General features: G+C 61.3%; 2 protein-coding genes across 4 annotated transcripts; both read left to right on the top strand.

The window, feature by feature from the left end:
- The first annotated feature begins 120 nt into the window (after positions 1-120).
- Positions 121-17,497, top strand: IGSF9 (immunoglobulin superfamily member 9). Of its 2 annotated transcripts, XM_045876697.3 has the most exons (21): positions 121-241; positions 2,222-2,471; positions 2,682-2,870; positions 6,888-7,040; positions 7,707-7,861; positions 8,119-8,236; positions 10,463-10,604; positions 10,702-10,847; positions 10,947-11,089; positions 12,090-12,230; positions 12,738-12,854; positions 13,033-13,183; positions 13,389-13,512; positions 13,758-13,933; positions 14,236-14,486; positions 14,657-14,741; positions 14,841-15,017; positions 15,252-15,294; positions 15,616-16,473; positions 16,726-16,853; positions 17,056-17,497. In XM_045876697.3, exons 2-21 carry the CDS (start codon positions 2,414-2,416, stop codon positions 17,235-17,237), a joined length of 3,537 nt encoding a protein of 1,178 aa, XP_045732653.1. In that variant the 5' UTR covers positions 121-241; positions 2,222-2,413; the 3' UTR covers positions 17,238-17,497. The 2 variants fall into 2 exon arrangements, with proteins under 2 accessions (XP_045732653.1, XP_064449839.1); XM_064593769.1 differs by having other exon boundaries at positions 14,657-15,017.
- A 1,499-nt stretch (positions 17,498-18,996) lies between these two features.
- TAGLN2 (transgelin 2) lies at positions 18,997-26,054 on the top strand. 2 transcript variants are annotated; one of them, XM_045876696.3, is made up of 5 exons: positions 18,997-19,125; positions 23,873-24,080; positions 24,460-24,634; positions 24,901-25,003; positions 25,288-26,054. In XM_045876696.3, exons 2-5 carry the CDS (start codon positions 23,901-23,903, stop codon positions 25,427-25,429), a joined length of 600 nt encoding a protein of 199 aa, XP_045732652.1. In that variant the 5' UTR covers positions 18,997-19,125; positions 23,873-23,900; the 3' UTR covers positions 25,430-26,054. The 2 variants fall into 2 exon arrangements, with proteins under 2 accessions (XP_045732652.1, XP_045732651.1); XM_045876695.3 differs by lacking the exon at positions 18,997-19,125 and adding an exon at positions 19,260-19,283.
- The last annotated feature ends 1,907 nt before the right edge of the window (positions 26,055-27,961 follow it).

Raw genomic sequence — 27,961 nt, 5'->3', positions numbered from 1 at the left:
GCCCGACGCACGGAGCTCCGCCAGGGGGCGACCCGAGCCCGCGGCCAAGCGTCCCGCCCTCCCGAAACTACAACTCCCAGGCCGCTCGGGGGTCGCGGCCGCCCCGCCCGCTGGCCGGCCCCCTCGGCGCGGGCGGGGCGCGGCGGTCTCCAGGGCGACGCGGGCGCTGGGGCGCCGGGCGGGAGGCGGGCCCGCCCCCTATTGTGTGGCTGCGGGAGCCGGGCCGCGCGGCGCCGGGCAGGTGAGGGCGGGGGCGCTCCGGGGGCAGGGCCGGCGGCGGCGGGGCTCGGAGTCCCGGGGGCGCGGAGCCGGCGGGGGCTGGGGCACCGTGGGATTCTTTGGGGAGCGGAACTCGAGTTCTGGGGAGTGAAGTGGGATTTTTGGTGGGCGGGTGGTGGGGGGTTCCCCGAGACCCGGCGGCGTCTGGAGGTAACGCGTGCGCGTGCATGCGCGCGCGTGTGTGTGGGTGTGGGTGTGTGTCCGCGCGCGCGCGCGTCTGTGCAGGGGGTGGGTCCTGGGGGGTTCCGGGAGGGAGAGTTCAGGGGTCCGGAGCAGGGAATTGGGGTGGGGCATCAGAGGGGTACTGTGGGCTGAGGCCGGAGAATTTTGGGAGGGAGATTCCGGGGAAGGGGATGGGAGAAGGGGGAGGATGGGGATTCTGGAGGAGACAGGAAGGGAGTTCCTTGAAGCGCGGAGGACCTGGTGCAGTTGGAGATCAGGGGTGGAAACTGGGAATTTGGGGGGGACTGTGAGAAGTAGGGGTAGCTGGAATCGGAGCCCTTGCTGGGGAGACCCGACAGGTGAGGACATGGTGGGGGGTGTGGGCAGAGGAGTAGGAAGATGTAGGAAAAGCAGAGGAATTCGGGGGAAACCCGGGAGGGAGCTGGGGTTCCTATCCACTTGGAAAATGATGTCAGGGAAGAATGGGAGAGCTGGCTGGGGGCAGAGGGAAGCAAGGGGGAATGTTTGCTGGTGAGTTGTCAGCTCCATACCCGGGGCCCCCAAGTAGAAGCCGGGGTCAGGCTGAGGGACTTGGAGGATGGTTTATGGCCGATCCAGAACTGGGAGATCTGGAGTGGGGTGGAGACCACAGAGCAAAGTCCAGTTGGGTTTGCGGGGCCCACCCAAGGCAGCCGCACCCCTGCCCCCAGCCCACTGTGATTACCCTAGATGCTCTGGGGCTGGAGCAGCCAGGGTTCCTACCATCCGTGCCCCAGGGCTTACTCTGTACACCCTAGGGACTCGCAGGCTTTTTGGCTTCTGAGTCTTGCCTCTAGGGTTGGGGAAGGGAAAGTCTGGCAAACCCTGGGCCCCCAGGTCACTGGAGGACAGTGAATGGGAAGCCCTGGGGTGAGGCACCTGGGTCATGGTGGAGGGCTGCCTGGCAGCATCATGAAGGAAAAGTAGTACCAGCCGCCTGCCCATGGACCTGCCCAGACCTGGAGGATGCTGGGGGTGGGGGTTGCTTTCCAGCGGGTTGGGGAGGCCGCCCCTCTCCTCCCAGTGCCTGACTCACTTACTGCCCGAGCAGTATTGAGAGCCTGAGTGGAGAAAGAGAGGCAAGGTTTCCAGCTTCCAGGGTTCACAGTGGCTGGGGAAATGGGCAAGGAATTGTGCGTGTGGGTTCCCTGGGGGCCGCTTTGTGGGGGTTCTGATCCAGGCTTTGCCCTTCACTGGCTCGGTGCCCCTGAGCAAGCCTGTCTGGGATCCTTGGGGTCCTTATTTGTCACTGTGGGGTGGAGGCGCTGGTACCCATTCTACCTTGCAATCTTGTTATTAGCAGCAGGACTAAGGAAGGAGCACAGAGGCTGAGCCACGGGGCCTCTTCATCTCCCATTTTCCTGACACATCTTTTTCCAAGTGGATAGGAACCCCAGTTCCATCCCAGCTCAGCTTTCTGAGCACTTAAGTAACCCCGAGTTTCCCTGGAGTTCCTCTGCCTTTCTTAAGATCTTCCTCCTCCTCTGCCCCACCCTCCCCATGTCCTCACCTGTCAGGTCTCCCCACCCAGTGCTCCCGGGCTCTTCCAGCGCTCCCACCCCGGCCCTGGGGGGCCCTTATTCCCTAGGCTGGCAGGATCTCTAGTCTCTGTGCACCTCCCCTACTTATCTGCTCTTCTCTCTCTTCCTTTGCTCTTCTCCTGGCCTTTCTGTAACTGTGGGGTGTCTTCTGGTCCCAAGTATTGGCCAACTCTGTACGTTGCCTTGCATTTTGCATTTAGATCTGGTGGTGCTCCAGGGAGCGGCTTCATCAGGTGTTATGTGAGCCAAGTCCTAATCGTCCAGAAGAGTGAGAGCTGAAACCTGCCACCGATCAGAAGGCTTTGTGGGGCTTGCTGGGCTGTGGACACCCCCGGGCCCCTCCATCTGGGCCCCCGTGGATAGGAGGGGCCGGGCGAGCAGGCAGCTGGGCTATGGTTTGGTGCCTCAGTGTGGTCATCCTCAGCCTGATCATCAGCCAGGGGGCTGACGGTGAGCCGGACTCCCTGGGCTCAGGAGCTCCCCGCTGGCCTTGGAATGGGGGACATTCCCCAGGAGGGGTAGAGGGGGAATAGGGCTGGTTCTGGAGAAGTGGAGGATTCTCTCAGTCGCTTCACAAAGTCCTGGGGAGCCCTCAGAGCCAGCGAGGAGCGTCCTCTCCCAGCCCTGACTGGGGTCCCTGCTGTCGGCCCCACCCTGCAGGTCGAGGGAAGCCTGAGGCCGTGTCAGTGGTGGGCCAGGCTGGCGAGAGTGCGGTGCTGGGCTGTGACCTGCTGCCCCCGGCTGGCCGGCCCCCCCTGCATGTCATCGAGTGGCTGCGCTTTGGATTCCTGCTTCCGATCTTCATCCAGTTCGGCCTCTACTCTCCCCGCATCGACCCTGATTACGTGGGTAAGACTTGTCCTCAGGTGGGAGGTTGGGAGGTGCTACCAATGCACCAAAGAAGGTGGGCTGGGGGTGGAGGGCAAGACCTCTTCTTTACTGCTCTGCTTCCCCCCCCCCCCCCCCACACTGTCTCAAATGCCAGTTGGGAGGTTCTAGGCCTCTCGGGAGTGGGCTGATGGGCAGCAGGGTGGGTGGGTCTGTGACCCATCTGCTTCTCCAGTGGGGGCTCAGTCTGGTCTGAGTACAGAAGAGCATGTGCGTGGGGAGGCGGGGGTTGTGAGGGCCAGTTTCCCTGAAGATCAGGGAATGGATGGGGCCAGGCTGGGTTCCTGCTTCAGGTGGCTCCTGTCCGGATTTAAACTAGTGTATAGGCCTCCGAGGGGCCGCCTTCTATGCCTTCTGCGCCCCCGCTGGCTGGCTCCCTCAGAGGGCTTGGTTTCCTCCTAATCCCAGATGGATCCTTAATCTAAGCAGGTTTTCTGCAGGCCTCAGAGGGCAGTGTGTGGGAGGGCCCAAGGTGGGGGCTGGGGCTCCTGCGCAAGACAGTCTTTGTGCCTTCTTCTTCTGAGAGACACCCGGGAAAGGCCACCTGGGTAACGTTGGTGGGGGAGGAGACCCCCACCTTTTCCCTCTTGAGTTTGAATCCTGAGAGCAGCCCTAGGATTGGCTGAGCTCTTCCTGAGAGGCAGGCTGAGCTCAGGCAGGTGCTGCCAAAGGAAGAGTTTATTTTCAAACTGGGGGCAGTTGTTGGCAAACAGCCTGGTGGGAGCGTATGTGTCTACACAGGCCCTGTGAGAGCTGATGAAAGCAGGCCCCAATTAGGACAGTGGGGGAAAAACAGCTGTGCCCACCAGCCCTCCCTCCCTGCCTCTGCAGGCTGGCCCGGAGGAGTTTGGGTCCTGGGGCGGAGGCTGGGCCACTACAGAATGTTCCCTGCCTGAGGACGGAGCAGGTGCAGGTGGGGCGGTGGAGGGAGAGGGCTTTTCCTGGGGTATGTGAAACTGTCTCTCTACCCTCCGTCCTGGCTTGGGATTCCTCCCACCGACAAGCCACTGGGTGGCTGGGAACTTTGTGACCGGAGGGTTTCCCTTCTCTCTCTTGCTCCTTGGAGCTGCAAGGGCTGTGAGCAGTCACCCCTGGGGCTCTTCCTACCCTGCCCTTTGGGTCCACCCCTGCCCCCAGTCTGGAGCTCCTGGTCTGGCCAGCGCTAGTCTGGGGAGTCAGGGCCCCGGGGGGAGGCCCCCCCGCCCCCCGCCCGCGCCCATTAACTCTCTTGCTGCCTCCCAGTGTGGAAGGGGCCTCTCAGCCTTTGTGTAGGGGACGGGAACTGCGGTTGCTAGGCAACAGGAGGTGGAGGTTGCTAAGGACAATGCTGTCCTGTCATAAGCCCTCTGGGCAAGCGAAGGAGAGATGGTCCCGGACCCGACCTGTGTGTGAGGCCTGTGGCCTAGAATGTGGGAGGGACCGCGCCTGTGACCAAAGCTTCCCATCTTTGAGGACTCCAGAATCCATCTGGTGGAGGAGCCGGGATTTACAGACTAGCACAGAGTGGGAAAGAGCGGTATGGACAGGCTGAGAGAGCATCCGGGAGGAAGGCTGCGACCGTCTATCAGTCCCCCGGCACAGAGCCCACACGGGGTGCCTCCGTGGCCCCAGAGCCCAGAGGGATGGCGGTCTTGACTTACTTACACCACCTCCCCGGGTGGGACCTGCTCTTCTAATCCAGGCGCCGGCTTTGGTCTTTGGTCTTTGGTCTTTGACTTTCATGCTGTCTTTCTCGGGAGTTTGAAGGTAGCCCGCGTGGCAGAAAGTCATGGGTTTCCTCTCTGCCCTGAGTTGTGTGGTTCAAAGCACACAACTTTCTGTTCTGTTCAGAACCCCTGCTCTCTCCAGTCATCTCCCCTTGCTACCCTCCCGTGGTCCCTGGAAGCCCTCAGTATTCCTCTCGCTCGGCGGTCCTTGGAATATCTGGACACGGCAAGCACCGTTTCCTGAACTGTGTGTATGTGAACTGTACATGTATGTGAGTGTGGGTTCTCTGCCTTCCGAGAGCTTGAGAGCAGAGTCTGGGTCTCCTGCTCTCTTTACACACCCCTGCTGCGGGAGGTCTGGAGCCCACCAGGCTCTGGCCCTGCGGGTCCTTTCCTCTAAATGAAATCTTGGGAGGATTAAATATGGTGCTGGTACTTAATGCCCGTGGTCCAGGTTCAGTGCTCAGTCTCCCTTCTCTCTCCTTCCTTCCCTGTAGAATGTGAGGGTCGCCATCGTGAAAAGTTGCTATCTTATGGCACTTTGGAGAGGTCATATGCTGGGCTCTGCAGGGCTCTGTGGCCAGGCCGATTAGGGTGACTGAGGAATCCCGAAGCGGGGCAGAGGAGTGTGATTATGTTAAATATTTACCTGCAAAGTCTAGGCTTATCTCCTGGGTGGGGATTTCAACACCTAGCCCTTGAGGTACCTAGTCCACACCCATTCTGGAGAATCTACACCCCTGGACCTCATCCTTGGAAGAAGAAAGTCCCTTGCCTAAGGTCACCAGGCCAGCCTGAATGGGATCATTCTCCTCCTCCTCCCTGACAGCACTAGGAGCACTGCAGGCTTCGATTATATTTTGGACACACAGCGTCAGAATTTCTAGTATTAGGAAGGGCCGATTAGGGCCTCTGTCTGGACGGTTGGTATGGGCACGTGGAAGGGACTTGGCTTAGAGCTGCAGTGGTTTTGTGTAACCCCAAAGATTTAGAAAATCTCATCCGTCCGCATCAAAGGTCAAGGTGTGGTGGACTGATGCTTGTAACAGAAGTAACAGAAGGTAGGCTCAAGGCAGGGAGACAACCTAGCGAGCTGTGGAGTAACTCAGGGGAGAGGTGCTATAGGACCACACTAAGGTGAGGATGCTGGAGAAGAAACAGATATTGAGGAGGCAGAATTTTGAAGATTTACTGAACACATAGGTGTGGGAGGTAACGGGTAGGAGTCTAGGCGGTCCCAGGTTTCTGGTAGGGCAGCTTGGTGCCTCATGGAGCTGGCCACTGCTGGGGGCAAAGGAGAGGATGTGTTACCAGGCAAGGGGCAGGGTCAAGCTCGAGTCCAGCTTCTGATTTCAAATGTTGTGCTCATGTGTTTGCTCAACAATATGTGAGCACCTGCTGAGGCCCGTGTTCCCTGAGCTCCAGCCCGTCCAGATTTGCCTTCCCTCTCTTACAGATGAAAGTGAAGCTGGCTAACTTGTCCAAGGGAGTCTCTCTGGCTCCCGAGTGCGGGCCTCTGTCACTAGGCCGCCCTGCCAGGGACACCCGAAGTGGTGTGGGGAGTGTGCTGAGGGATTTGTGGGGGCGGCCTCCGTCTGAGCCTGGTGGTGTGCCGGATGCTGACTGAGGGTGGACATGTGTGTCTGCCTGTGCTGGGCTGTGTGTCTTTGTGAAGCTCCACGTGGCCAGCCAGCCGGGGCCTGGGTGCCCTGGGGCGTGAGGGGATGGGGTGAGGAGGCTGCTGACCTTGCTGCCTGGCTGGGCTGGACTCTGGCCACCCTAAGGCGCTTAGGCCGTTGATAATAGCCCCGACGGATTAGGGGCTTTAGGAGGCGAGGTCTGGGTCCCTGCTCAGGGCCCCAAACACTGCTGAGGTTTCCAGGGACCGTCCTCTGGCAGGAGGAGTACTCTGGGCTCCAGACCTTGCCCCTATAAAGAGTCGTGGGGTGGGGCAGGTCCTGTAAGAATCACGGGGAGACTAAGTATGGCTCTTAAACCCCCCTACCCCAAGCCCTTGACGCCCCCTGCGGTTCAGTGGAGTGTCTCGCCCACCTGCTGCCACTCTGGGTTTTTCTTTGCCTAAACTGGGTCCCAGCTGCTGAAAGGCAGAGGTGACCTGGGCTGAATGGAGGGATCTGCCCTCAGTGACCCCAACCCCACTGTGTCTCTCCGGGCCAGGCCCCACTTGATCAGGGTAACTGGAGGAGACTGGGCCTGTTCTTGAGCTCTGAGAATAACCAGCGTGACCAGGGCCTTGGGGCTCCTCTCCCAGGGCGAATCCGGCTGCAGAAGGGGGCATCTCTCCAGATCGAGGGGCTCCGAGCGGAAGACCAGGGCTGGTATGAGTGCCGAGTGCTCTTCCTGGACCAGCACAGCCCTGAGGACGACTCGGCTAACGGCTCCTGGGTGCACCTCACAGTGAATTGTATGAAGCTGGGAGCAGGTGGTGGAGAAGGGAGGAGAGCAGCATGATGGGGACCTGTGCCTGGGGGTGGGGTGTGGTTCCCATGCCCCACTCTTGCTGACACCCCTTGTTTGCTGGCTTGCTGTCTGCATCTTACCCCTCCCACCCCCACGCCGGCCCTTCCAGTGCTTCAGTCTAAGTCCCAGCTGCCTGCTAGGCTCTGTTCCCGTCTTCCCTGTTCCTGCCTCTCTGGCCAGGAGAGGGGAATGGGACGGGGGCTGTTGGGCCTGGACTGAGACATAGCTCACTGATATACACAGCATGTTGTTTTTTCAAAACACCTTTTAACCCAGTACCTCATGAATTCTCTCTCAGCCCTAAGAAGGAAGGGGTGTCCTGATCATTCCCATTTCCTTGTGGAGACTGGATCATGCCACGGATCGGGGCAAAGCAGAGTCTCCCAGAGCGGTGCCAGAGGCCACTAGCTGCCCCCGCCCAGCCCCCGGCCCGTGTGCAGCTCCCGTTGCCAACTCTACAGGCCTGTGCAGAGATGGGCTGGCGCGTTCCTCGCTTGGCCCCGAGTGCAGCAGGGTGGCCCTGGGCTGACGGGCTGACCTGCCGCCTTGGCCCTCGGACCCTGCTCTTTGGACTGATATCTGGCACCCCCTGATGCCTCTCTCTCTGCAGCACCCCCTCAATTCCTGGAGACGCCTCCCCAGGTGCTGGAAGTTCGGGAACTGGAGGCTGTGACCCTGCGTTGTGTGGCCCACGGCAGCCCACAGCCGCGTGTGACTTGGAAGCTCCGAGGACAGGACCTTGGCCAAGGCCAGGGTCAGGTGCAGGTGAGTCCTGGGCTAGGCAGGGGAGTAGTTAGAGTGTGAGGGGCAGGTGGAGGCCTGGGGGCGGGGATGGGGGTGGTGGCTAGAGGACAGGGGCAAAGGCCATGCTGGGAGACTGGCTTTGCACTGGCTTCCTGGGCCTGGCGTGCTGCCTCCCTCTGCCGGTCAGCCTCGGGAGTGCAGGGTCTGAGGCGGCCCGAGGGAAGGGGCGGGAGGGGAGGGGAGGCCCGTGGGACCTTCCTCATCCCCTCCTACCCTAGGTGCAGAATGGGACGCTGTGGATCCGACGGGTGGAGCGAGGCAGCTCCGGAGTCTACACCTGCCAAGCCTCCAGCACCGAGGGCAGCGCCTCCCACGCCACCCAGCTGCTGGTGCTAGGTGCTGTCCGGTGGGGAGGGCTGGGAACCGGGCCTGTGACCTGTGTGACCTGTGGCTGGGGGGGTGCACACAGCAGGAGTGGGGACGGGTGTGTGGAGACAGAGGGGGCTCCCAATGCAGGCTGGCGCTCCAAACCCAGCATCTTAATTTTTTTTTTTTGGTTATTTTATTTATGTTTTTTAATTCTTATGTTAATCCCCACACATTACATCATTAGTTTTAGATGAAGTGTTCCATGATTCATTGTTTGTGCACAACACCCAGTGCTCCATGCAGAATGTGCCCTCCTCAATACCCACCACCAGGCTAACCCATCCTCCCACCCCCCTCCCCTCTAGAACCCTCAGTTTGTTTTTCAGAGTCCATCGTCTCCAATGGTTCGTCTACCCCTCCGATTTCCCCCGCTTCATTCTTCCCCTCCCGCTACCTTCTTCTTCTTCTTTTTTTTTCCTTAACATATATTGCATTATTTGTTTCAGAGGTACAGATCTGAGATTCAACAGTCTTGCACAATTCACAGCGCTCACCATAGCACATACCCTCCCCAATGTCCATCACCCAGTCACCCCATCCCTCCCACCCCACTCCCCACTCCAACAACACTCAGTTTGTTTCCTGCGATTAAGAATTCCTCATATCAGTGAGATCATATGATATGTGTCTTTCTCTGTTTGACTTATTTCACTCAACATGATACCCTCCAGTTCCATCCACGTCGTTGCAAATGGCAAGATCTCATTCTTTTTGATGGCTGCATAATATTCCATTGTATATATATACCACATCTTCTTTATCCATTCATCTGTCGAAGGACATCTTGGCTCTTTCCACAGTTTGGCTATTGTGGACATTGCTGCTATAAACATCGGGGTGCCCGTACCCCTTCGGATCCCTACTTTTGTATCTTTGGGGTAAATACAGCATCTTAATTTTAAAAGGATCAGTGAATGGACAAGTAGATATTTAGCGCCCAGCAGTGTGGTGTGTGACCCCCCCCGACCCCAGTTTCCTCGTCTATATATAAGGAGGTTCAGATCTGCATTTTAGGACTATTACAAGAATTTAACCGAGCACAGTGATCAGCACTTAGTAATCCCTGCCCAAGTCCTTCTGAGGAAAGCTGAGCCCCAGGGCCTGGACTCTGCTGCGGGGAGGACCAATCCAAGTGTCGCTCTCCTTGGTACTGGGGGTGGGCGAAGTCGGCTGGCGGCCCCAAGGCCCCAACGAGCCTTGCCTACCCTGCTGACCTTGGGCAGCGCTCCAAACTTCTTGGCCTCTGAGACTTCATTTCTTCATCTGTGAAGGAGAGACAGTAATTCCTCCCACAGAAGGCGCCGGTGAGGATTAAAAGAGATGGTGCGGCAACGTGCTTACGCCAGCTCGAATTGTTACCTCTTAGGACTGATGCTGGCGCAGCGGGGCCCGGGAAGGGGTGAGGGCAGTGGAGCAGCAGATGGGAGAGACTGTGTGGCCTGGCCAGACTCTGTGGGAAGAGCATTCTGGACGGGGTTCGGAGAGCAGAGGCAGGGCAGTGAGAATGAGGCTGGCACGGGACAGAGCCCGCTGCCCATACTGACCTGAAAGAGTCTCTAATGGTTGGCCAGGCCGGGAGCAGTTGTGAGTTCTTGAGCAGGAGCGTTCCGTGGCCAAAGGGGGCATTTCTGCACGAATGGCCACTGGAGTGGCAGAGTTGGGGGAGCCGGGGTCAGGGCTTGCTGCAGTATCTTGGGGTAAGGTATTGGGTATCTGTAGTAGGGTAGGACGCACAGAGGTGACTTCAGATGTGACAGATGAGGGATGTAAAGGGTAAGTGAGCAGAGAATAAAACCGATTCCCCCCCCAACACACACACACAAGCACATGCACACACACTGCATGCATGGTGCACGAACACACAGCTTCTAGGCAGGCGAATCTGTCCTCCCCCGCCCCCCCCCCCCCCCCCCCCCCCGCACACACACTGCATGCATGGTGCACGAACACACAGCTTCTAGGCAGGGGAACCTGGGTGAATGGTGGTGTTCCTGGAGGGAAGGGGAGCTGGTCTGGGGGAGAGAAGGAACTTTTCTCACCTACAGGGTTAGGGCCCGTTGCAGCTCCCCGACGCCCTGTAACAGCCCCTTCTGTATTCCAAGGGCAGATCCGGGAGGAACTGCAGAAGTGACCTCAGGGTTCTGGGAGGGCTGTGTGCTGAGGCCCCTCTCTCCTCTTATGCTCCCCCCACAGGTCCCCCAGTCATCGTGGTGCCCCCCAAGAACAGCACGGTCAATGCCTCCCAGGATGTTTCCTTGGCCTGCCGGGCTGAGGCGTACCCCACTAACCTCACCTATAGCTGGTTCCAGGACAGCATCAATGTATTCCACATTAGGTGGGGCTCTGGGGTGGGTGGGGGACTGGTAGGCAGCCTTTGAGGAGCCCCCGAGCTGAGCAAGCCTGGAGCCCGGCCCACATGTGCCATTTTGCAGCCGTCTGCAGCCCCGAGTGCGGATCCTGGTGGACGGCAGCCTGCGGCTGCAGGCCACCCAGCCCGATGACTCGGGCCGCTACACCTGTGTGCCCAGCAACGGCCTCCTGCGCCCACCCTCGGCCTCCGCCTACCTCACGGTGCTCTGTAAGCCTGACCCAGCTCCCTCCCCAGCCTGCTCCCTCTCCCCTGGGCCAGGCTGAGCTCCTGCCCTCCAATCTGCCACTGCTTCCCCCGCCCCCCCAGACCCAGCCCAGGTGACAGCAATGCCTCCTGAGACACCCCTGCCCATAGGCATGCGGGGGGTGATCCGGTGCCCAGTCCGTGCCAACCCCCCACTGCTCTTTGTCAGCTGGACCAAGGACGGGCAGGCCCTACAACTGGATAAGGTAGGGGCCTCGGGCCGGGGGAAGGAAGGGCATAGATTGCTGTTCTGGTCAGGACAGCTGGGCTGGGGTTAGTTCCGTGGAATTCAGGTCGGCCACTAGGGACACGCTTCTTCCCTGGGGCTGTGTGGGCTGTTCGGAGAGCAGGAGCACCACATCCGTCCTTAAGGAGGGCACAGCCTGGAGGGGTAGGACAGCGCACACGCTCTGTCGAGTTGGGGGGGGGTCACAGTGCCTGTGGGGACATGAGGCTACCGAGAAAGCTCACGGGGCAGGTTGGGGCCAAAAGGGAGCACTGTGGATGCCAAGTGACTATTCCCTCGTTCCCAGGCAATCTTTGTTTGTCTTCAAAGAGTACACATTCTGCGTGGGCTACCACCGCGTCCTTGAATCCCAGTGCCCCCCAGGGCTTCCGCAATAGGACTCAGTACATTTTTGTTGAACGTTAGAAAAAAAAAGTGTGCAGGCAGTTGTCTGAGCAGAGGTGTGATAGTTTTGGAGCTTGGAGCAGGAGTTGAGTCTGTCAGTGAGTGGAGGACAGAGTGGACGCAGGGAGAGGGGTTCAGAGGCTGTTGAGAAGGTCTAGGGGAGAGGTGAGGAGGTCATGGGGGTGGACGGGCTTGACGCCTAGACAAACGCCTTCCCAGAGGACAGAGCTGGTGAGCATTTGGATGGGGGAGTGGGGAGTTAGGAGTCTGTGGTTAGTAGGGACAGTGAGGCCCTTAACACAGAAATAGGGAAAGGAAGGGCTTTGGCGTGGAAGATGCTGACTTTCATCATGGAGCGCTGGAAAGACAGGTGGGGGACACCCCAGCAGGCAAGGAGCTCCCTACCAGGGCTCAGCTCCAGGGGGCGCCCCCGGAAAGAGAAGTGAAGGACTGGAGTTCAGAGAGGGGTCAGGCCTGGGGGAGGAGTCCTCTGCAGGGAGGCGCCTTTCTTCTCCCTCTCCCGCCCCTGCCCAGTTGCTTTGACTAGTGGCCATCTCCTCTCCTCTTCCCTCCAGCTCCCTGGCTGGTCCCAGGGCCCGGAGGGCTCACTGATCATTGCCTTGGGGAATGAGGATGCTCTGGGAGAATACTCCTGCACACCCTACAACAGTCTCGGCACCGCAGGGCCCTCCCCGGTGACCCGCGTGCTGCTCAAGGTGAGGCTGTGGCCGGGCCAGCAGCACTGGGCCAGGTGGCTGGGGATGCGCCCTGGCTGACGCCGGCCGACCAGGGGGTGGGACAGTCAGCGTGGGGAGGGGCTTCCGAGTCTGTTTCCCACGGTGGGCACAGTCGTAGCTACCAGACGCCGTCCCAGAGGTTTCTGCAGAGATGGTGCTGGGAGGTGGGATGGGAGGCACACACATCCCCAAAGTAAGATACCCCGCCGGTCCAGCTCACTAACCTTGGCCTCTCTGGAGGGGCAGGGGTGAGTAGCAGAGGGGAGGGTGGAAGTTCTGTGGAGGTTTATACATCCCCAGAGAGGCCTCCCAGCCCCCAAGTCCTTGTGCAGCCCCCCATTTCCCTTCAGCCCTGCCAGGGAGCAGAGACTACAGGTAGGGAGATGGGGCCTGAGACGGGGTGTGACCGGAGCCCCCCCGAAAGAGGAGTGTGGTCCTTAGATAGCAGGGTGAGAGGCCCCTCCCGATGCCAGATCTGGCTTGCAGGCTCCCCCAGCTTTTCTAGAACGGCCCAAGGAAGAATATTTCCAAGAAGTAGGGCGAGAGCTACTCATCCCCTGCTCAGCCCAAGGAGACCCCCCTCCTGCTATCTCTTGGGCCAAGGTAAGGCTCCCGATCCTGCTCTGCCTGCGTTCACGCCCACTACGCCCCTGCTTCTCCCTGCCCCTGGTCATTCTGTGGGAAGGAGGGGGCGGTCGGGGGCAGGGTGGGGAGGACACTGGAGCTGCCCTTGGTGAGGGGTGGCTGCGTGTGTCCTCAGGGCTGACCAGTGGTTCTGTAGGTGGGCCGGGGGCTGCAGGGCCAGGCCCAGGTAGACAGCAACAGTAGCCTCATCCTGCGGCCACTGACCAAGGAGGCCCATGGGCGCTGGGAGTGCACCGCCAGCAACGCTGTGGCCCGAGTGGCCACCTCCACACATGTCTACGTGCTGGGTTAGTGGCTGGAGGGCCGGCGGGGGGCTAGAGGAAACCGTGTGGGACAGGAGATGGGGGGATGATTTTTGGAGGTCCTCGTGGGCATAGTGGTTGAGGGAAGCTGGGATGATAGGTAGAGGTCAGAGGCCCCGGGACTCCCCTTAGCTCTTCACTTTCCCTCAGGGCCCTGACCATCATCCCTCCCTCAATTCCCCCTTCCCAGGCACCAGCCCCCATGTTGTCACCAATGTGTCCGTGGTGCCTTTGCCCAAGGGTGCCAATGTCTCCTGGGAGCCTGGCTTTGATGGTGGCTATCTGCAGAGATTCAGTGTCTGGTATACCCCACTGTGAGTGACCTGCCCCTGCCATTCCTGTCCTCCCCCATTCCATCTGACCCTCTGCCCTTTCCCCCACCCCTCCAGCCCAACCTTGCCCTAACTCTGCCCTATTTCCAGGGGATCTGAGGTGTTCAGGGCCCAGGTCCTCAGACCCCAGAAGGCTGAGGGGGGAGGGGACAGGTCAGATCTCTGGGCTCCAAACCTTCCTGGCCCTTCTAGTTCATGAGATGCCCCCATTTCCTCATGTCCTCCAGGGCCAAGCGTCCTGACAGAACCCACCATGACTGGGTGTCCCTGGCAGTGCCTGTGGGGGCTGCTTACCTCCTCGTGCCAGGGCTGCAGCCCCATACCCAGTACCAGTTCAGTGTCCTAGCTCAGAATAAGCTGGGGAGTGGGCCCTTCAGCGAGATCGTCTTGTCTGCCCCTGAAGGTGAGAGACCTCTGCCCTGAGAGCAGCTGACAGGGTGGGAAAGGACTGGTAGGGAAAACCCAGATGTGGGATGACCTGGGTGGGAGGGGTCAGAGGTGCCGGGCCCCTTGGGGTCCACAGGAGTTTGTGGAACAAGATCCAGATTCGTCTTTAGGGGCTCTGGGAGAATGGTTGGGTACAGAGGTGGGGGCAGGGGTGGTGGTGAGAGAGGGGTTGGAGGGCTGGCATGTGGTGGAATGGTCAGGGGACAGGGGAAGGGCACTGGGAGCCCTATCTCCATCATGCCTATCTGTCCTGTTCAGGGCTTCCCACCACACCAGCTGCCCCCAGGCTTCCGCCGACTGAGATGCCACCTCCCCTGTCACCTCCCCGAGGCCTGGTGGCAGTGAGGACACCCCGGGGGGTGCTCCTGCATTGGGATCCCCCGGAACTGGTCCCTGAGATGCTGGATGGCTATGTCCTGGAGGGACGGCAAGACTCCCAGGGCTGGGAGGTGCTAGACCAGGCCGTGGCAGGCACGGAAATGCAGCTGCTGGTGCCCGGACTCATCAAGGTGTGTGGGGGAGGCGGGCACAGGGAGCTTCCTCCTCTCAGCTGTCCAGGCCCCAGCTCCGGCCCCCAAACCTCAGCTTCCCACCCTAACCTCCCAAGTGCAGTCTTTCTGCATGGGGCTGGGGTGGGCGGCGCTGGCCCCTGACCCCCTTCCTGGACCCCCACCCCCAGGACGTTCTGTACGAGTTCCGCCTTGTGGCCCTCGCGGGTAGCTATGTCAGCGATCCCAGCAATACGGCCAACGTCTCCACTTCCGGTGAGAACCGGGCGGGAGGGCAGAGCGCTGGGCACGGGGGGCTCCAAGCCCACCGTCGCGGGCACCGACCCCCTCCCCCCCTCGTGGCCCCTCGCCCAGGCCTGGAGGTCTACCCCTCGCGCACACAGCTGCCGGGCCTCCTGCCCCAGCCGGTCCTGGCCGGCGTGGTGGGCGGGGTCTGCTTCCTGGGCGTGGCTGTCCTCGTGAGCATCCTGGCCGCCTGCCTGACCAACCGGCGCAGGGCAGCCCGCCGCCGCCGCAAGCGCCTCCGCCAAGGTAGGCCCCTGAGGCCGCGCCCCGCCCTCCCGAGGCCCCGCCTCCCCAGGCCCCGCCCACCGGGGGTGGAAGGCCCCACCCCCAGGCCCCTCTGCGCGCGGCCAGGTGCATCCTGTCCTGCACAGTCCCCGGGGCGGGAGGGCTTGCCAGCGGGCGATGGCTGAGCCTCAGCGCCTGGGGCCCTGGAGGGCCTGAGTTTTGCCGGTGTCCTCTCTGGTTCTCCTGCCCGAACAGATGCGCCCCTTATCTTCTCTCCGCCTGGGAAGTCAGCTCCACAGTAAGTCTCTCCACCTCCTCGGCCTCCTTCTGCCTGCCCTCTGCGCCCACTATCTCGGCTTCCGTGGTGGTGCCTTGGGGTGGGCTGGGAGGGGCGGAACAGAATGAGAACGAGGTGAGGGTGGGAGTGCAGAGACCCCAGCTTGGGGCCTGTCCACTGTTGCCTCTGCCTCTTCTCCACCTCTCCACCGTGTGGGTCCTTGTCTCGGGTACTCTCCCTGGCTCTGCTCTGTTGTGCAGCAAACTTCTCAAGGCCTGATGCTGGTTCCTGGGAGGGGGACTGGCCCCCTGCCACAGAGCCTGATCTCCTGTCCTTCCCCAGCTCTGCTCCGGGCTCGGGCAGCCCCGATAGTGTGGCGAAGCTGAAGCTCCAGGGTTCCCCAGTCCCCAGCCTGCGCCAGAGTCTGCTCTGGGGGGAGCCTGCTGGCCCCCCCAGCCCCACTCCAGATCCTCTGCCTAGTCGGGGGCCCTTACCCCTGGAGCCCATTTGCCGGGGACCAGATGGCCGCTTTGTGATGGGACCCAATGTGGGGAGCCCCCAAGAAAGGTCAGGCTCTGAGCGAGCTGAACCTCGGACCCCCGCCCAGCACCAGGCCAGGTCCTATGACTGCAGCAGCAGCCCCAGTGGGATGCCCCAGCCCCTCTGCATTGCAGACATCAGCCCTGTGGGGCCCCCTCCCGCAGCCCCACCTAGCCCTCTGCCTGGTCCAGGACCCTTGCTCCAGTACCTGAGCCTGCCCTTCTTCCGGGAGATGAATGTGGATGGGGACTGGCCCCCTTTCGAGGAGCCCGCTCCTGCTCCACCCCCAGATTACATGGACACCCGGCCCTGCCCCACCTCCTCTCTCCTTCACCCCCTGGACTCCGACACGGTGTCCCCCAGGGCAGCGCTTCCTGGGGCTGTGACGGGGGCCGGGGCCACCCCAGAGCCCCTGTACACAGCACTGGCTGACTGGACGCTGAGGGACCGGCTGCTGCCAAGCCTTCTCCCTGCTGCCCCTCGGGGCAGCCTCACCAGCCAGAGCAGCGGGCGGGGCAGCGCCTCGTTCCTTCGGCCCCCCTCTACGGCCCCCTCTGCAGGAGGCAGCTATCTCAGCCCTGCTCCGGGAGACACCAGCAGCTGGGCCAGTGGCCCTGAGAGGTGGCCCCGGAGGGAGCATGTGGTGACAGTCAGCAAGAGGTGAGGACAGTCCCTGCTCATCCCTGCCCAGGCTCCAGTTCCTGCCCAGACTTCCCCTAATGCCCTGTGCCTTCCGGGCTCCACCCCCACCCTGGGACCAGGAGAACTTGTCTCCTGTTAGAAGCTTTTGCTGAGGTCCAGGGATCTTCAAGGGACGCATGGTCCCACCTGAGCTTGGGGACTCTGGGCTGGGGCTTTTTTGGTCACCTTCAGTTCCTCCACCCAATACGGGACATTTGTCCCTTTTAACAGGAGGAACACGTCTGTGGATGAGAACTACGAGTGGGACTCAGAGTTCCCCGGGGACATGGAATTGCTGGAGACTCTGCACCTGGGCTTGGCTGGCCCTCGCCCCCGACCTGAAGCTGAGCCAGAGCTAGGTGTGAGAGCCCTCCAGAGAGGCCGTGTGGCCTTGCTGTTCCACGTCTTGCCCGTCTGGTTCCCATCTGGTCCCAGTCGGGCCCCATGCCCTAGGCTTGCTCCCACTCCTGTGCCTCATCTGCACCGGCTGGGCCTGGGCGGCTTCGTGGTGCCAACGACCCTCAGACCTCTCCCTGTCCTTGTCCTGCCCTCCCCTTGCAGATGTGAAGACTCTGGAGGAGGGCGGCCTTCCGAGCGTGGCCCATGCCCCAGGCCCTGAAGCCCGCTGCGCTGCCCTCCGGGAGGAGTTCTTGGCTTTCCGGCGCCGCCGAGATGCCACTAGGGCCCGGTTACTGGTCTACAGACAGCCAGTCCCCCATCCTGAACAGGCCACTCTGCTGTGAAGGCTGGGTGAAGGCACACAGGCCCTGCGCGCGAGGGCCCCACAAGACCCAGCTCTGTTTCTGCCCCCCTTTGGTGTCCAGGCACAGCCCCTGATGGTGGGCAGGGGTGGGCTTGGTATGAGATGTCTGCTGGGCCCCTAGAGCCCAGGACTGAAACAGAGATCTTAGGTCTGCCCGTGTGTGTGTGTGTGTGTTGATGGTGAGGTGTTTGTGGTGTGGGTGAGGTTTTTTACAGGTGAATAAAGAAAGTCTGAAAAATGTTTCTATGTGTCTTCTGCCTTTGAATCTGAGAGGGAGGGAGGAAAATCCCTGAACCCTTAAAAAGGAGGGGACTCTTCCTGAATGAACAGAGGTTCATTCAACATCCTTGTAGAAAGCATTTATTGAGTGCCTACTGAGGTCAGCTACTAAGACCAGCCATTGAGTTAGATGCTGAGAAAACAAAGTTCACTAAGTCAAGCCTTTGCCCTTGGCAAGTTCCTTCTAGTCAGTGAAGCAGGCAAAGGGACAGTTACAGTGTGATGTGATAAGTTCTGTGATAAAGCTTTGTGTTGCACATTGTGGTCGCACAAAGGAAGGCGTCAACAATGAGTGCTTACAGCATGTGCTGGGACAGTGCTACCTATGGGGAGGTCCTCATGGAGTGGGAGTAACAGCAATAGCGAGCAGCTGAGCCCCCACTTTCTTGGCGGCGCTGGAAAGCCAAGAACTCCCGGAGGGCAGCGCAGCGGGCTTCAGGGCCCGGAGCATGGGCCACGCTGGGAATGTGCTCATGGGACGACTTTAAGCTCCTTACACGCTATTTTCCACCACTCTGAGGTAGGTAGAATGCCGGGCTCCATTTTCTAGACTGGGGAACTAAAGCATAGAGGTTTTAGGAATTTGTTCAGAGGTCACACAGCGGGTACGGAGTAGGGTAGGTCAGAAGTTGGTTAAAAGAGGGAAAGCACCCCAGGCAGAAGGCACAGAGGAGTGAAAACACTTGGTCTCCCAGGGACTCACTTGGCACTGGATTATAAGATTGGGGAAGAAGGGATGGCGAGGTGGAGGGAGGACACTGGTGGTTGATGTCCTTGGAAACCAAGCTAAACGGGTAGCTTCTACCAGACAGGAAGAACCCCACTATCTGATGAAGGTAGGGACTCCACCCGAGGGGCACAGCTCAGGAGAAACCTGAAGAGGGGCGCTCCTTCAACCGCTAAACTATGCTCCCCTCCACCCTCAGACACAGAACTGCCCACCTCCTTCTCTCCTGAGGCCTCCTCTTCTGATCCCTCCAGGATTAAGAGACGCCAGGTCAGGGAGGAGGAGACTAAGGGGAGAGAAGTCAGATCTGAACCCTGGGTCCCAAGGCTGATCACACCTCTTGAGCCCTGGGCAAAGAGTGACCTCACTGTGAGTTCCTGCCCAGGCCTGAAGAAGGCGAGAGCAGGAGCACGTGGGGTACACCCTAGTCACTTGGGGGGCGGGGAGGGTCTTCCTGCGCTTCCCTTTACCTAACCACCCTTTTTACATCAAGAGGTCTCTTCCCACATAAACACGACCATAGTCTTGAGCTAACCTTCCAGGCAAAACGCTTCCCACCAAGGCGTAAGTTTAAGAGCTCTGGGCTGGAGGCCGCGGTCCTCACGGGTGGAGACCACTACTGTGGCCCGCGTAGGCCCGGACTCCCCAGATCCTTTCGCCCAGGCTCCCGCGCACCGCCCCCCTCCCCAAAGCTCTGCCCTCCGCTCCCGCGCTGTGGCGCCTTTAAAGCCTCTGGGCGCTCGCCCCGCCCCGGGTCCGCCCCGTCCGAGGCGGGAGCCCGCTGAAAACCCCCCGGCCCGGGCCGGGCGCGCCACTCGGCCCGCAGCCCCTGCCAGGAGTGTGCCGCGCCGGCCCGCCCACGGTGAGCAGGGGGAGGGCGGGGGGCGCGCCCCCAGGAAGCGGGAGGCCAGCGCTGGCGACTTGCTCCCCGGATGCGGCGAGGGTCCGGCGACAGCTCTGCTCGCCCCGTGCTGTCGGGTCCTGTCCCCAAGCCCCGACCCGGCGTTGCTGGGCGATGAGGTCAGCCGAGGTTGCGGGTGCACGGACGGGGCGTCCGTCCCGAGCAGCGGGGGGACTCGGCCTTCGGGGGAGAGGAGCGGCGGGCGTCGGGGCTTGGCTGGCGTGCCCGGAAGGCGGGCGCGCCCTCGGAGCTTCCCCGCGACCCTCACTTCCCGGTCCCAGGAGCACGTGCGGGAGCTGCCCGCGCTCCGCGGCCCCAAGGCCGCCCTGTCCGTTCCTCTTCCCGCCGCCGACCCGCTGGCGAGTCGGGGTCACGGGCCGGGGAGGACAGCCCCCGACCTCGGGCTCCGGGGGCTGCCGCCCGCGCCGGCGGGCGGGGTGGGGAGGGGGCTGCTTGCGGGCGATCCTGCCCCCGCGCCCGCGAGGGCCCCCACCCCGCGCCCCCTGCTGCTGGGAAAGCCGGCGGGGGCTGCGGGCGGGCGGGCTGCCCAGACCACTGCGTCACCCCAGCGGCGGGCGGTGGGTGACTCATCCGCCTGTAACGGCCCAGGGTGTGGCGAGGCGCGGCGGCGGGGCCGGACCCGCAGGACCGGAAGTGGACGGCCGCCCTCCCGGCCCTGCAGGCCCCGTGGAGCCTCCTGGAGCCCGTGCCCGGGGAGTTCCGGGGCAGCCTGGCATCTGGGAGCAGCCAGCGTGGCGGGAGTGGGGGGTGGGGTGGGGGGCGGCGGAGGTCCCGGGGACGGGGAGCCCGGTGCCTTGGCTGGGCCCTCCCGAGTTCTGACTCCAGAGCACCGGACGGAGGGACAGCTCCCCCCCTCCAGCGCCCCTCCCGATTTCCCCTTCCTCGTCCCGCGCGCGGGGAGACCTACAACTGCAGGGGAGGCCCGGGGAGCGTGGGGCTGCGGGGCCCGGCCCTGCGGGGGGCAACCGGTAGCCTTTGTCGGACTGCAGCGCGCCTCCAGCGCCCCAGCCCTCCTCTGCGCCCTGGATTGGCCTCGAATCCTTCCTGCGCCCCAGCCCTTCTCCCTCCAGGATTTTCGGGGAGCGGGCTCTCTGACTCCGAGCACACCGTCCGTTCAAAGAGCATGTCTTCTCTACCCCCCAACTTGTAACCTCCCACGCCTCCAAACGCCCTCTAAGCTTAGCCTCCGCCGCTGCCCCGGGAGGGACCCCTCGCACCTGCCTGCACCCGGGAACTGCCGGGGGGGGGGCGGGCTTTTTCCCCGGAGGCCGCCTCCGGCCCGGGCGCACGCAGCCTCCTCACCGTGCGTGTGTGTTGAGTGCGCGTTTCTGCCCGGTGCCCCCACCCTGCCGGGTTCCTGTGTTTGGTACACAGAAGCCATGGCAACGGCCCCACCTCACCCCTCCTCCCGCAAGCCTGCGGCTTCCTGTTTGTGCCGCTTCAGCTTTCTCTTCTGCTCGCTGACGTGATGGTGAGGGGCTCGGTCTCAGGTGTCCACCACCCTTGCCCTGCCTGCCCCCTCTGCGCTTCCCTTTGGGGGCAGGGGCCCCCGCTGGCCCCTTCAGAATAGCCCTAAGCCCGATTTCGACTTGGGAAGTTCCCCTGCGACCTGTGTGCCCAATGAATGGAGAGTCTCTTTGTCTTCCCCTGTGAGACGCCCCGGGCCCCCAGCCTCCCCAGCGGGGACCCTTGCCCTTGACATCTGCGTGGGGTGGGGCGAGGTGAGCGTCCTGCCCAGGGTCTGGGGGGCCCCTCCCCCTCCCCCTTCCCGGACCATTGTAATCTTGTGGGTGGGGTGAGGGCTGTTCCCACAGCTGCAGGCAGCTCTGGCTTGGGTAAGTCACCCCCGCCCCCCCAAGTGGTTCGGCTGTTGTCTTCTCTTCGGATCCCCAGCCCTGGGCATCTCCTACACAGCTCCCCACCCCAGCAGGCACCTGGCCCTCTTCCCTTCCTTTGAGGGAGGGCTGCGGAAGGTCCCCTGGGTGTCACTAGGGCGGGCCACCCCAGCTCCAGCACACCAGCCTCGGCTGCCCAAGGGGGCGGGGAGGAGAAACCCCTGCAGGCAGGCTGGCCGGGCCGCCCCTTCCCGGAGCTCAGCCCCACAGCTCTGGCACCTCCGGTCCCCAGGGCAGTGGCCCCCAAGTGGAGCCGAGATGCTGCAGCTGGAGGCTGTGACACGGCCATTGGTGTCCAGGCTCCAGAGTGGGGCGGGGCCCCCAGCATCCTCCCGGAGCCCAGAGGTGGGGCTGGGAGGCCAAGTCTGTTCTGCCCCTGGGGCGGGGGTGGCGCTTCAGGCCTGCTCTCCCCTACTGACCCTGGTGTCGGGGTTAATGATTCTTCTGCCCTTTCTCTCCCTGGGCCATCGTGATCCCTTGGCCCTAGGCCACTTGGCTCCAAGGAGACACAGCCCCGAGGCCCAGGGGACCCTAGTGAAGCTGCTTCCAGGAGAGAGGTCTGGACATTGGGTTGGGAAAAGGGGGCTTACTGGTGGCTTCCGCCCCGTCCTCCCCCTTTCCCCCCAGGTCTCCCAGCCATGCCTCTGTGTGTCACGGGCCCCCGGGCTGAGATAGAGCGAGTGGTGGCTGAGCTGCTGGGGCTGGGCTGGCAGGAGAGAATCTTGTCCCCCTTGCTCTGCAGGCCTCGGCTGCTCTCTGCTTGCCCTCCCCCGGCCGAGAGTGTGTGTGCCTGGTGGTGTGGGTCAAGGCCCAGACTGACATTTATCTGGGCCAGCCTTCAGGCTGGGGGGGAGTGAGGGTGGGCTGGTCTTAATGAGGTATAAAAATAACTGATTTAGGGGGAGGATCGCTGCCGGAAATGTGCTGCTGGATAAGCTGGCGGAGAAAGGAGCAGCGCTGTTGGAGTGTGGGGGAGGGGACCGGCCTGAGACCAAAGGCTGAGAGCAGGAGGGGTTTGAGGCGGCTCTGCCCCATGCCTGGCTCCTCTGCTGAGCCCCGAGGCCCATGGAGGGGGTGGCAGGATTGTGGAACCTGGGGTGTGTGGGAGAGAGTGAGACAGAGTGACTTCATCCCTACCGTCTGACCTGTCCTGGAGCCAGGTGTGGGGAGCAGGAGTCTCCCCTCCCTGTCCTTGCACATAGGTGCCTGTTCTGGGGGATCCCCCTGTCTGAGCGGCAGACAGCTAGCTGGATCTCACAGTGGAAAGGGAAGCTCATCTGCAGAGGGGATAGGGACAGGGAGTGAGGTCCTGTTCCTTCTGTGCTCCTGGCTCCTCCCTGGCATGGGTAGCATTTTTGGGACTTGCTCAACAGGGTCCCGGGAGTGGGACGTAGGCAATGAGGTAGGAAGTGGGGACAGACTGCCCCTGGGCCGGCGGTCTGGAAACCGCCCACTTCTTCCCAACACAGGTTCTCAAACGAAGTTAAATCCTCCCATGTGTTTCCCCAACTCTCCCTCCCCTCCAGAGTTTCCCTAAAAATATCACCCACACTCCTGGGTTAGTTCCCTATTCCTGCTGTAACGAATTAGTACAAATTTAGTGACTTAAAGCCACACACATTTCACATGGTGCAGTTTAGAGACCTCAACAGAGGTTAAAATCCTCAGCAGGGCTGTCTTCCTTCTTGTGGGGTGTAGGGGAGAACCCCTTTGCTTGCCTTTTCCAGCCTCTGGAGGCACCTGCATGGCTCTCCCCTGACTCTGCTTTCTTCTTGCTTCTCCCGCTCTGACTTGCCTGCCTCCCTCCCTCGCTTATAAAGCCCCTTGCTGTGAGGACACTGGGCCCTCTTGGATGATCCAGCATACTCTCCCTGTGTCAAGACCCTTCATTCAGTCCCATCTGCAAAGGCGTTTTTTGCTACGTAACATTCACAGGTTCTGGGGTTTAGGATGTAGACACCTTTGGGCGGCACCATTATTCTGCCCACCATAGCTTCTAGAAGGGGAAGTAGGATTGGTTTTGATTGCTTGGTTCCTCATGGGAAGTTCCTTTTGTCTGCTGAAATCTTTTAAGGGCCTACTCAGACCTCCTCTTCCAGGAAGCCTTCCAGGGTGCTTCTGCCCACACTCTTCTCTGCGTTTCTATGACCAAGGGTCTGACTGCAGATTTGTACAGTGTTCACCATGGACAAGACCTACCTTTTCCTGGGTGCTCTCTTTGTCTCTCTGTTGGCATTCTAGGACCAAGAACTTCCTTCTCTTCCACAGTCCCCAGCACAGAGAGTAGGTGCTCAGTTAAACCCAGAGGCTAACTGAGGGTGGGTGTGTCTAGTTCTCTAGCTCCCGGAAGAAGTTTCCCTAGCCATGTTTTCTTCCTGTCCCCCAGTCCTCCTCCTTCCCAGGGCTGGGGTTAGAATGACCAGTTTGCCTTTGCTAAAGCTAACCACCCCAAATGAGGGGCTGGACCCCCAGACTTGGCCTCATTTACCCCATATTCTATTCCAGTGGGTTTTCTATTTCATTCTAGTAATGGGGCCATTCAAATGAAGTCCAGTGGCAGGACTCAGTAACAGTCTGCCTGTTGTGGGGGTGGGGGAAGCCAGAGATGGCCTGCATGGGCCCTTAACCCCAGAGCTCTGAGCAGTGTTATTTCAGCCCATGCTCCGGAGTCAGGGTGAGAGTCCCCTCATTTGACAGTGGTTCCCACCTCTGGGTCCCGCCCTGGGGATATGGAGTGTGTCCCTGCAAGCTGCAGGGTACTGACTGCAGGCCTGGCCACGTCCTCTCCCCAGAGTCCCACAGCCAGCACTGCCCTTGGGAATGGCCAACAGGGGACCTGCCTACGGCCTGAGCCGAGAGGTGCAGCAGAAGATTGAGAAACAGTATGATGCAGACCTGGAGCAGATCCTGATCCAGTGGATCACCACCCAGTGCCGCAAGGATGTGGGCCGGCCCCAGCCTGGGCGCGAGAACTTCCAGAACTGGCTTAAGGATGGCACGGTGAGAGCTGAGCACTTCTGACTGGAAGTGCAGGGAGCAGTGGGAGGCCTGGGGGGCCTGGGGGGGGGGGCCGGGGGGGCCTGGACTTGTTCTACTTCTTCCTTCTGAGCCTGGGTATCTATCACGCAGAGAACTCACAGAGTGAAAGGGGAGGCCCTGGGGGACACAAGGAAGAATAGCTCCAAGGAAAGAAGCTCGGGAGGGTGTGTTCTAGGCAGTGATGCTGGACCAGCAAACACTCTGGGCTCGGGCAGGAAGGAGCCTGGGGCTCACTCCAGGTGGAGTAGGAGTTGCCTTCAGGTAGGACAGGAACCGCGGGGGCTCACTGTCTCCGGGGCCAGCATGGCCTCACCTCTGCACACCTGCTGTCCTCACCCAGGTGCTGTGCGAGCTCATCAACGGGCTGTACCCCGAGGGACAGCCCCCAGTGAAGAAGATCCAGGCCTCCACTATGGCCTTCAAGCAGATGGAGCAGATCTCTCAGTTCCTGCAGGCGGCTGAGCGCTATGGCATTAACACCACTGACATCTTCCAGACTGTGGACCTCTGGGAAGGTGGGTCAGGGCCAGGGCACTCTCACCCAGAACACCAGAGACCGGGCCGGGCCATCTTGCCCAGGAGGAGGGGGCAGGTTTATGGCACCCTGAGGACAAAGAGCGGTTGTGTGTGTGTATTTCCTGGAGGAATGGGCCATGTTGGGGGGTGGGGTGGAGGAGGGTATGGGGACAAAGGGAATTGCTGACCTAAGCGGTAGAGGTGGGACCCTGGCTCCCAGGACCCCAGCGCCGCCGAGGCCAACACACCCCCTCCCCCTTTCCAGGAAAGAACATGGCCTGTGTGCAGAGGACGCTGATGAACCTGGGTGGACTGGCGGTAGCCCGGGACGATGGACATTTCTCTGGGGATCCCAACTGGTTTCCTAAGTGAGTATGGCAGGGCGGCCCAGGCCTGTCCCTGTCCCAAGCAAATGGTCCCGCACAAAGCACTTTCCCATCCCTCATCTCCCGGAGTCCTCGCAACTCTCCTGGGATGGCAAGGGACTGTCCCTTTTGAGACACGAAGAGGTGGCTTGAGAGCGCTCAAGCCCTCTCAAGGGCAGAGTGGACACTGGCACCCGAGTCCCCAGCGAAGCCTTGCCCCGTCCAGGGAAGACACGTACTGGGGCAGCCTCCAGCCTCTTCCTCACCAGCGCTCCCTTTCCACCCAGGAAGTCTAAGGAGAACCCTCGGAACTTCTCGGACAACCAGCTGCAAGAGGGCAAGAACGTCATTGGGCTGCAGATGGGCACCAACCGTGGGGCATCCCAGGCCGGCATGACCGGCTACGGGATGCCCCGCCAGATCCTCTGATCCCACCCCAGCCCTGTTCCTGCCTTCCCACGAATGGTTAATATATATATATATTTTTTAGCAGTGACATTCCCTGAGATCCCCTGGGGCTCTCAGACGCCCCTTGGCCAGGGTGGGGGCCTGGCCTGGCCGGCCTCTGGGGGTGTCCGATGGCAGGCTCTCCCCCGTGCTTACTAATACATTCCCTTCTTTAAACCCACCAAAACTGGACCAATGGGCCTCTTCCCTCCTGGGACCAAGATTTGGGGGCCTGGCCACCCCCCACCCTCATACCTCTTCTCTTTCCCTTCGGCTTCTTTTCCCCCTGAGCTCTGTCCTCAGTCCATTCCCTGGCTGGGGGTTAGGGACCCTGCCTCCTGGCCTCGCTTCCACAAGTAGGCCTCGGCCCTAGCTGTGGCCACAGGACTTAATTTATAGGGAGAGGCCTGTGGCGACTGCCTCTGTGTTCACCACACATCAAGGCAGCCTGCCCCTGGCAGGGGCTCTCTCAGCTTCCCATTTTCCATTTCCCTTGCTGTGGCTAAGGGGTGGGGGTGAGGGGACAGGGAGGGACGGCTGCCCACCATGGGCTGGGGCTCAAAAAACCTGAGTTTGCTGATTTCAATAAATCTCTCTGTCTTTTTTGGATGGTCTCTGGCTGTGTCTGGGGCCGTGAGCCCTCCACTGGGAAGGGAGGAATGTGGGGGGCAGTACCGTGACTGGTGTGGGAGAGAGGGCTTTGAGATGAAAGGCTGCAGTCCTCACACCCATCTTCCGAGTTCCTTCCCTGTCCTCTTCCTCCCCGGCTTTAAGGGAGGGGAGGTTGGGTTGAGGATAGTTGCCGTTGGGCCAGGGGCCGTAATGCAGGAGAGATGTGGGCAGTGTCCACATACCAGCCTAGGAATTGGGCATCCCACCTGGTGCTCCTGGTTGGGCCCCTCGCCCAGCCAGAACAGCTTCTTTGCCTCGGCAGGAGGGTGGGCCTGGCTGCTGGCCCTGGCCTGAGTCCTGGCCAGTCTCGGCGGGAGGCCCCTCAGGCAGGCAGGCCTGGGGCAAGGTGGCCCCTGTTGGAGTTGGCCACACCAGCTTGGGGGCCAGGGGCCAGGGGGGCAGTGGTGGGGAGGAATTGCCAGGCTGCGAGGGAGCAGGGGGGAGTTGGTGGTGGTGGCTGGAGGGAGGAGGCCCTGTTGAGGGATCCCACGCACTTGGGAGTGCAGAGGAGAGAACTTGCCTTCTGGGCAGGTGGCCTTGTAACCAAGAGAATCAATTTTGGGGTCAGGTTGCCCGGAGCTCACCCTGACCGAGGCATGAATGTTGCCTCCCTCGTTTCCAACTCCTAGGTGTCACCTTGACTCCATGGCCTCCCCATCAGGCCCTGGGAGGACTGGACAGACCCTGGGCCAGCCCCCCACACCAAGTTCCCCCCTACCCTCTTTCTACTTCAGCGCCTGTTTCCTTAGGAGGGCAGAGCCCCAGCATTGTGCCTGAGGGGGACAGATTAGGACCGGGTTGCTAACCAGAGAGCTTTAATTCTCTCTTCTCCCACTGCCTCACTGTGGCTCCCTCTGCCAGGGAGCACCTACTGTGTGCTAGGCCCCGTGCTGGGCTGTCTGTGGAAGGTCAGCTGGAAGGCTCAGCGGGGATCCTGGGGGATCCTGACCTGACCCCGCGGGAGGGATGGAATTTGCTGCCCTCCCTCTGGCTGAGGCACAGATAAGATAGGCTGGTGCCTCTATGCAAATTCCCACGGATTAGCTGTCATTCTGCCCCGTTATCTCTGGCTCGCGGGAGGCCAGAGAGGGAGAGTGATGTCATTGCAGAGAAAACCTTGAATTCACTAATTGTTATACTAGAACACTGAACCATTTGCCCCCTTCCCAGATTTAACCATTTATAGCTACAGATTGCGGGCCATGCGCCTCACAACTTTCTGAGACACTCAACTTGTTCCAGAGCCTAGACTGAGACCCCCTGGCCTCCCCCAGTGGATTCCCGCAGTAGTCCACGAGGTGCATATCACTGTGTTCTTTCCCCCATTTTGGCCCCACATGAGCACACCGGGTCTCAGGGCATCCCACGGCCACGTCAGGAGTAGAGGGAGGGACGTGGATTTGAGGCCGGGTCAACCTGGCTGTGATCCTGGGCAGTTGGAGGCTCAGCAAGAAGTGGGGCCGTGGAGGAACGGGGGGGACAAAAGGGAAGTGGGAGTGGTGGGTGCCCCTCATCTGAAAGCTAGAGGTACTGGCTCCTTCTTCCTGGTGCTGTGAGGATCGTGCCAGCCCTGTGCGGAAAGCACGGGCCCTCGCCTGCAAGGGCTCCAGGGACGGACGTGTGGGGTGCAGCACGGTTTGCGTGGACGCCTCGCAGGGAGAGAGGTGGTGCTCGGAGACGCTTCAGGCAGCAGCCGGACCCCCCGCCCCGGGAGGAACTGGCTCTTCAAGGCAAACAGCGCCGGGATAGGAGAAGTGCTTGGTTAGGGGGCCGCCTTGCTTCTGGCTGGACCGCCACCCTCCACAGCCTCTGTGAGCCATCTCCACGGCTCCCCGCAATCCA

Source organism: Mirounga angustirostris, unplaced genomic scaffold (genome assembly GCF_029215605.1).
Source record: "Mirounga angustirostris isolate CCGP_5_RB_7025 unplaced genomic scaffold, mMirAng1.0.hap1 SCAF_6, whole genome shotgun sequence".
Lineage (NCBI taxonomy): Eukaryota > Metazoa > Chordata > Mammalia > Carnivora > Phocidae > Mirounga > Mirounga angustirostris.
The sequence above is the reverse complement of the archived record's forward strand: the minus strand, read 5'-3'. Positions and strand labels throughout refer to the sequence as shown.

Coding starts and splice junctions, on each gene's coding strand:
- IGSF9 (XM_064593769.1), top strand. CDS start 2,414: ATGGTTTGGTGCCTCAGTGTGGTCATCCTCAGCCTGATCATCAGCCAG. Junction 7,041..7,706: donor GGTGCACCTCACAGTGAATT/GTATGAAGCTGG, acceptor CTCTCTCTGCAG/CACCCCCTCAATTCCTGGAG. Junction 8,237..10,462: donor CACCCAGCTGCTGGTGCTAG/GTGCTGTCCGGT, acceptor CTCCCCCCACAG/GTCCCCCAGTCATCGTGGTG.
- TAGLN2 (XM_045876695.3), top strand. Junction 24,081..24,459: donor ACTGGCTTAAGGATGGCACG/GTGAGAGCTGAG, acceptor GTCCTCACCCAG/GTGCTGTGCGAGCTCATCAA. Junction 25,004..25,287: donor GATCCCAACTGGTTTCCTAA/GTGAGTATGGCA, acceptor CTTTCCACCCAG/GAAGTCTAAGGAGAACCCTC.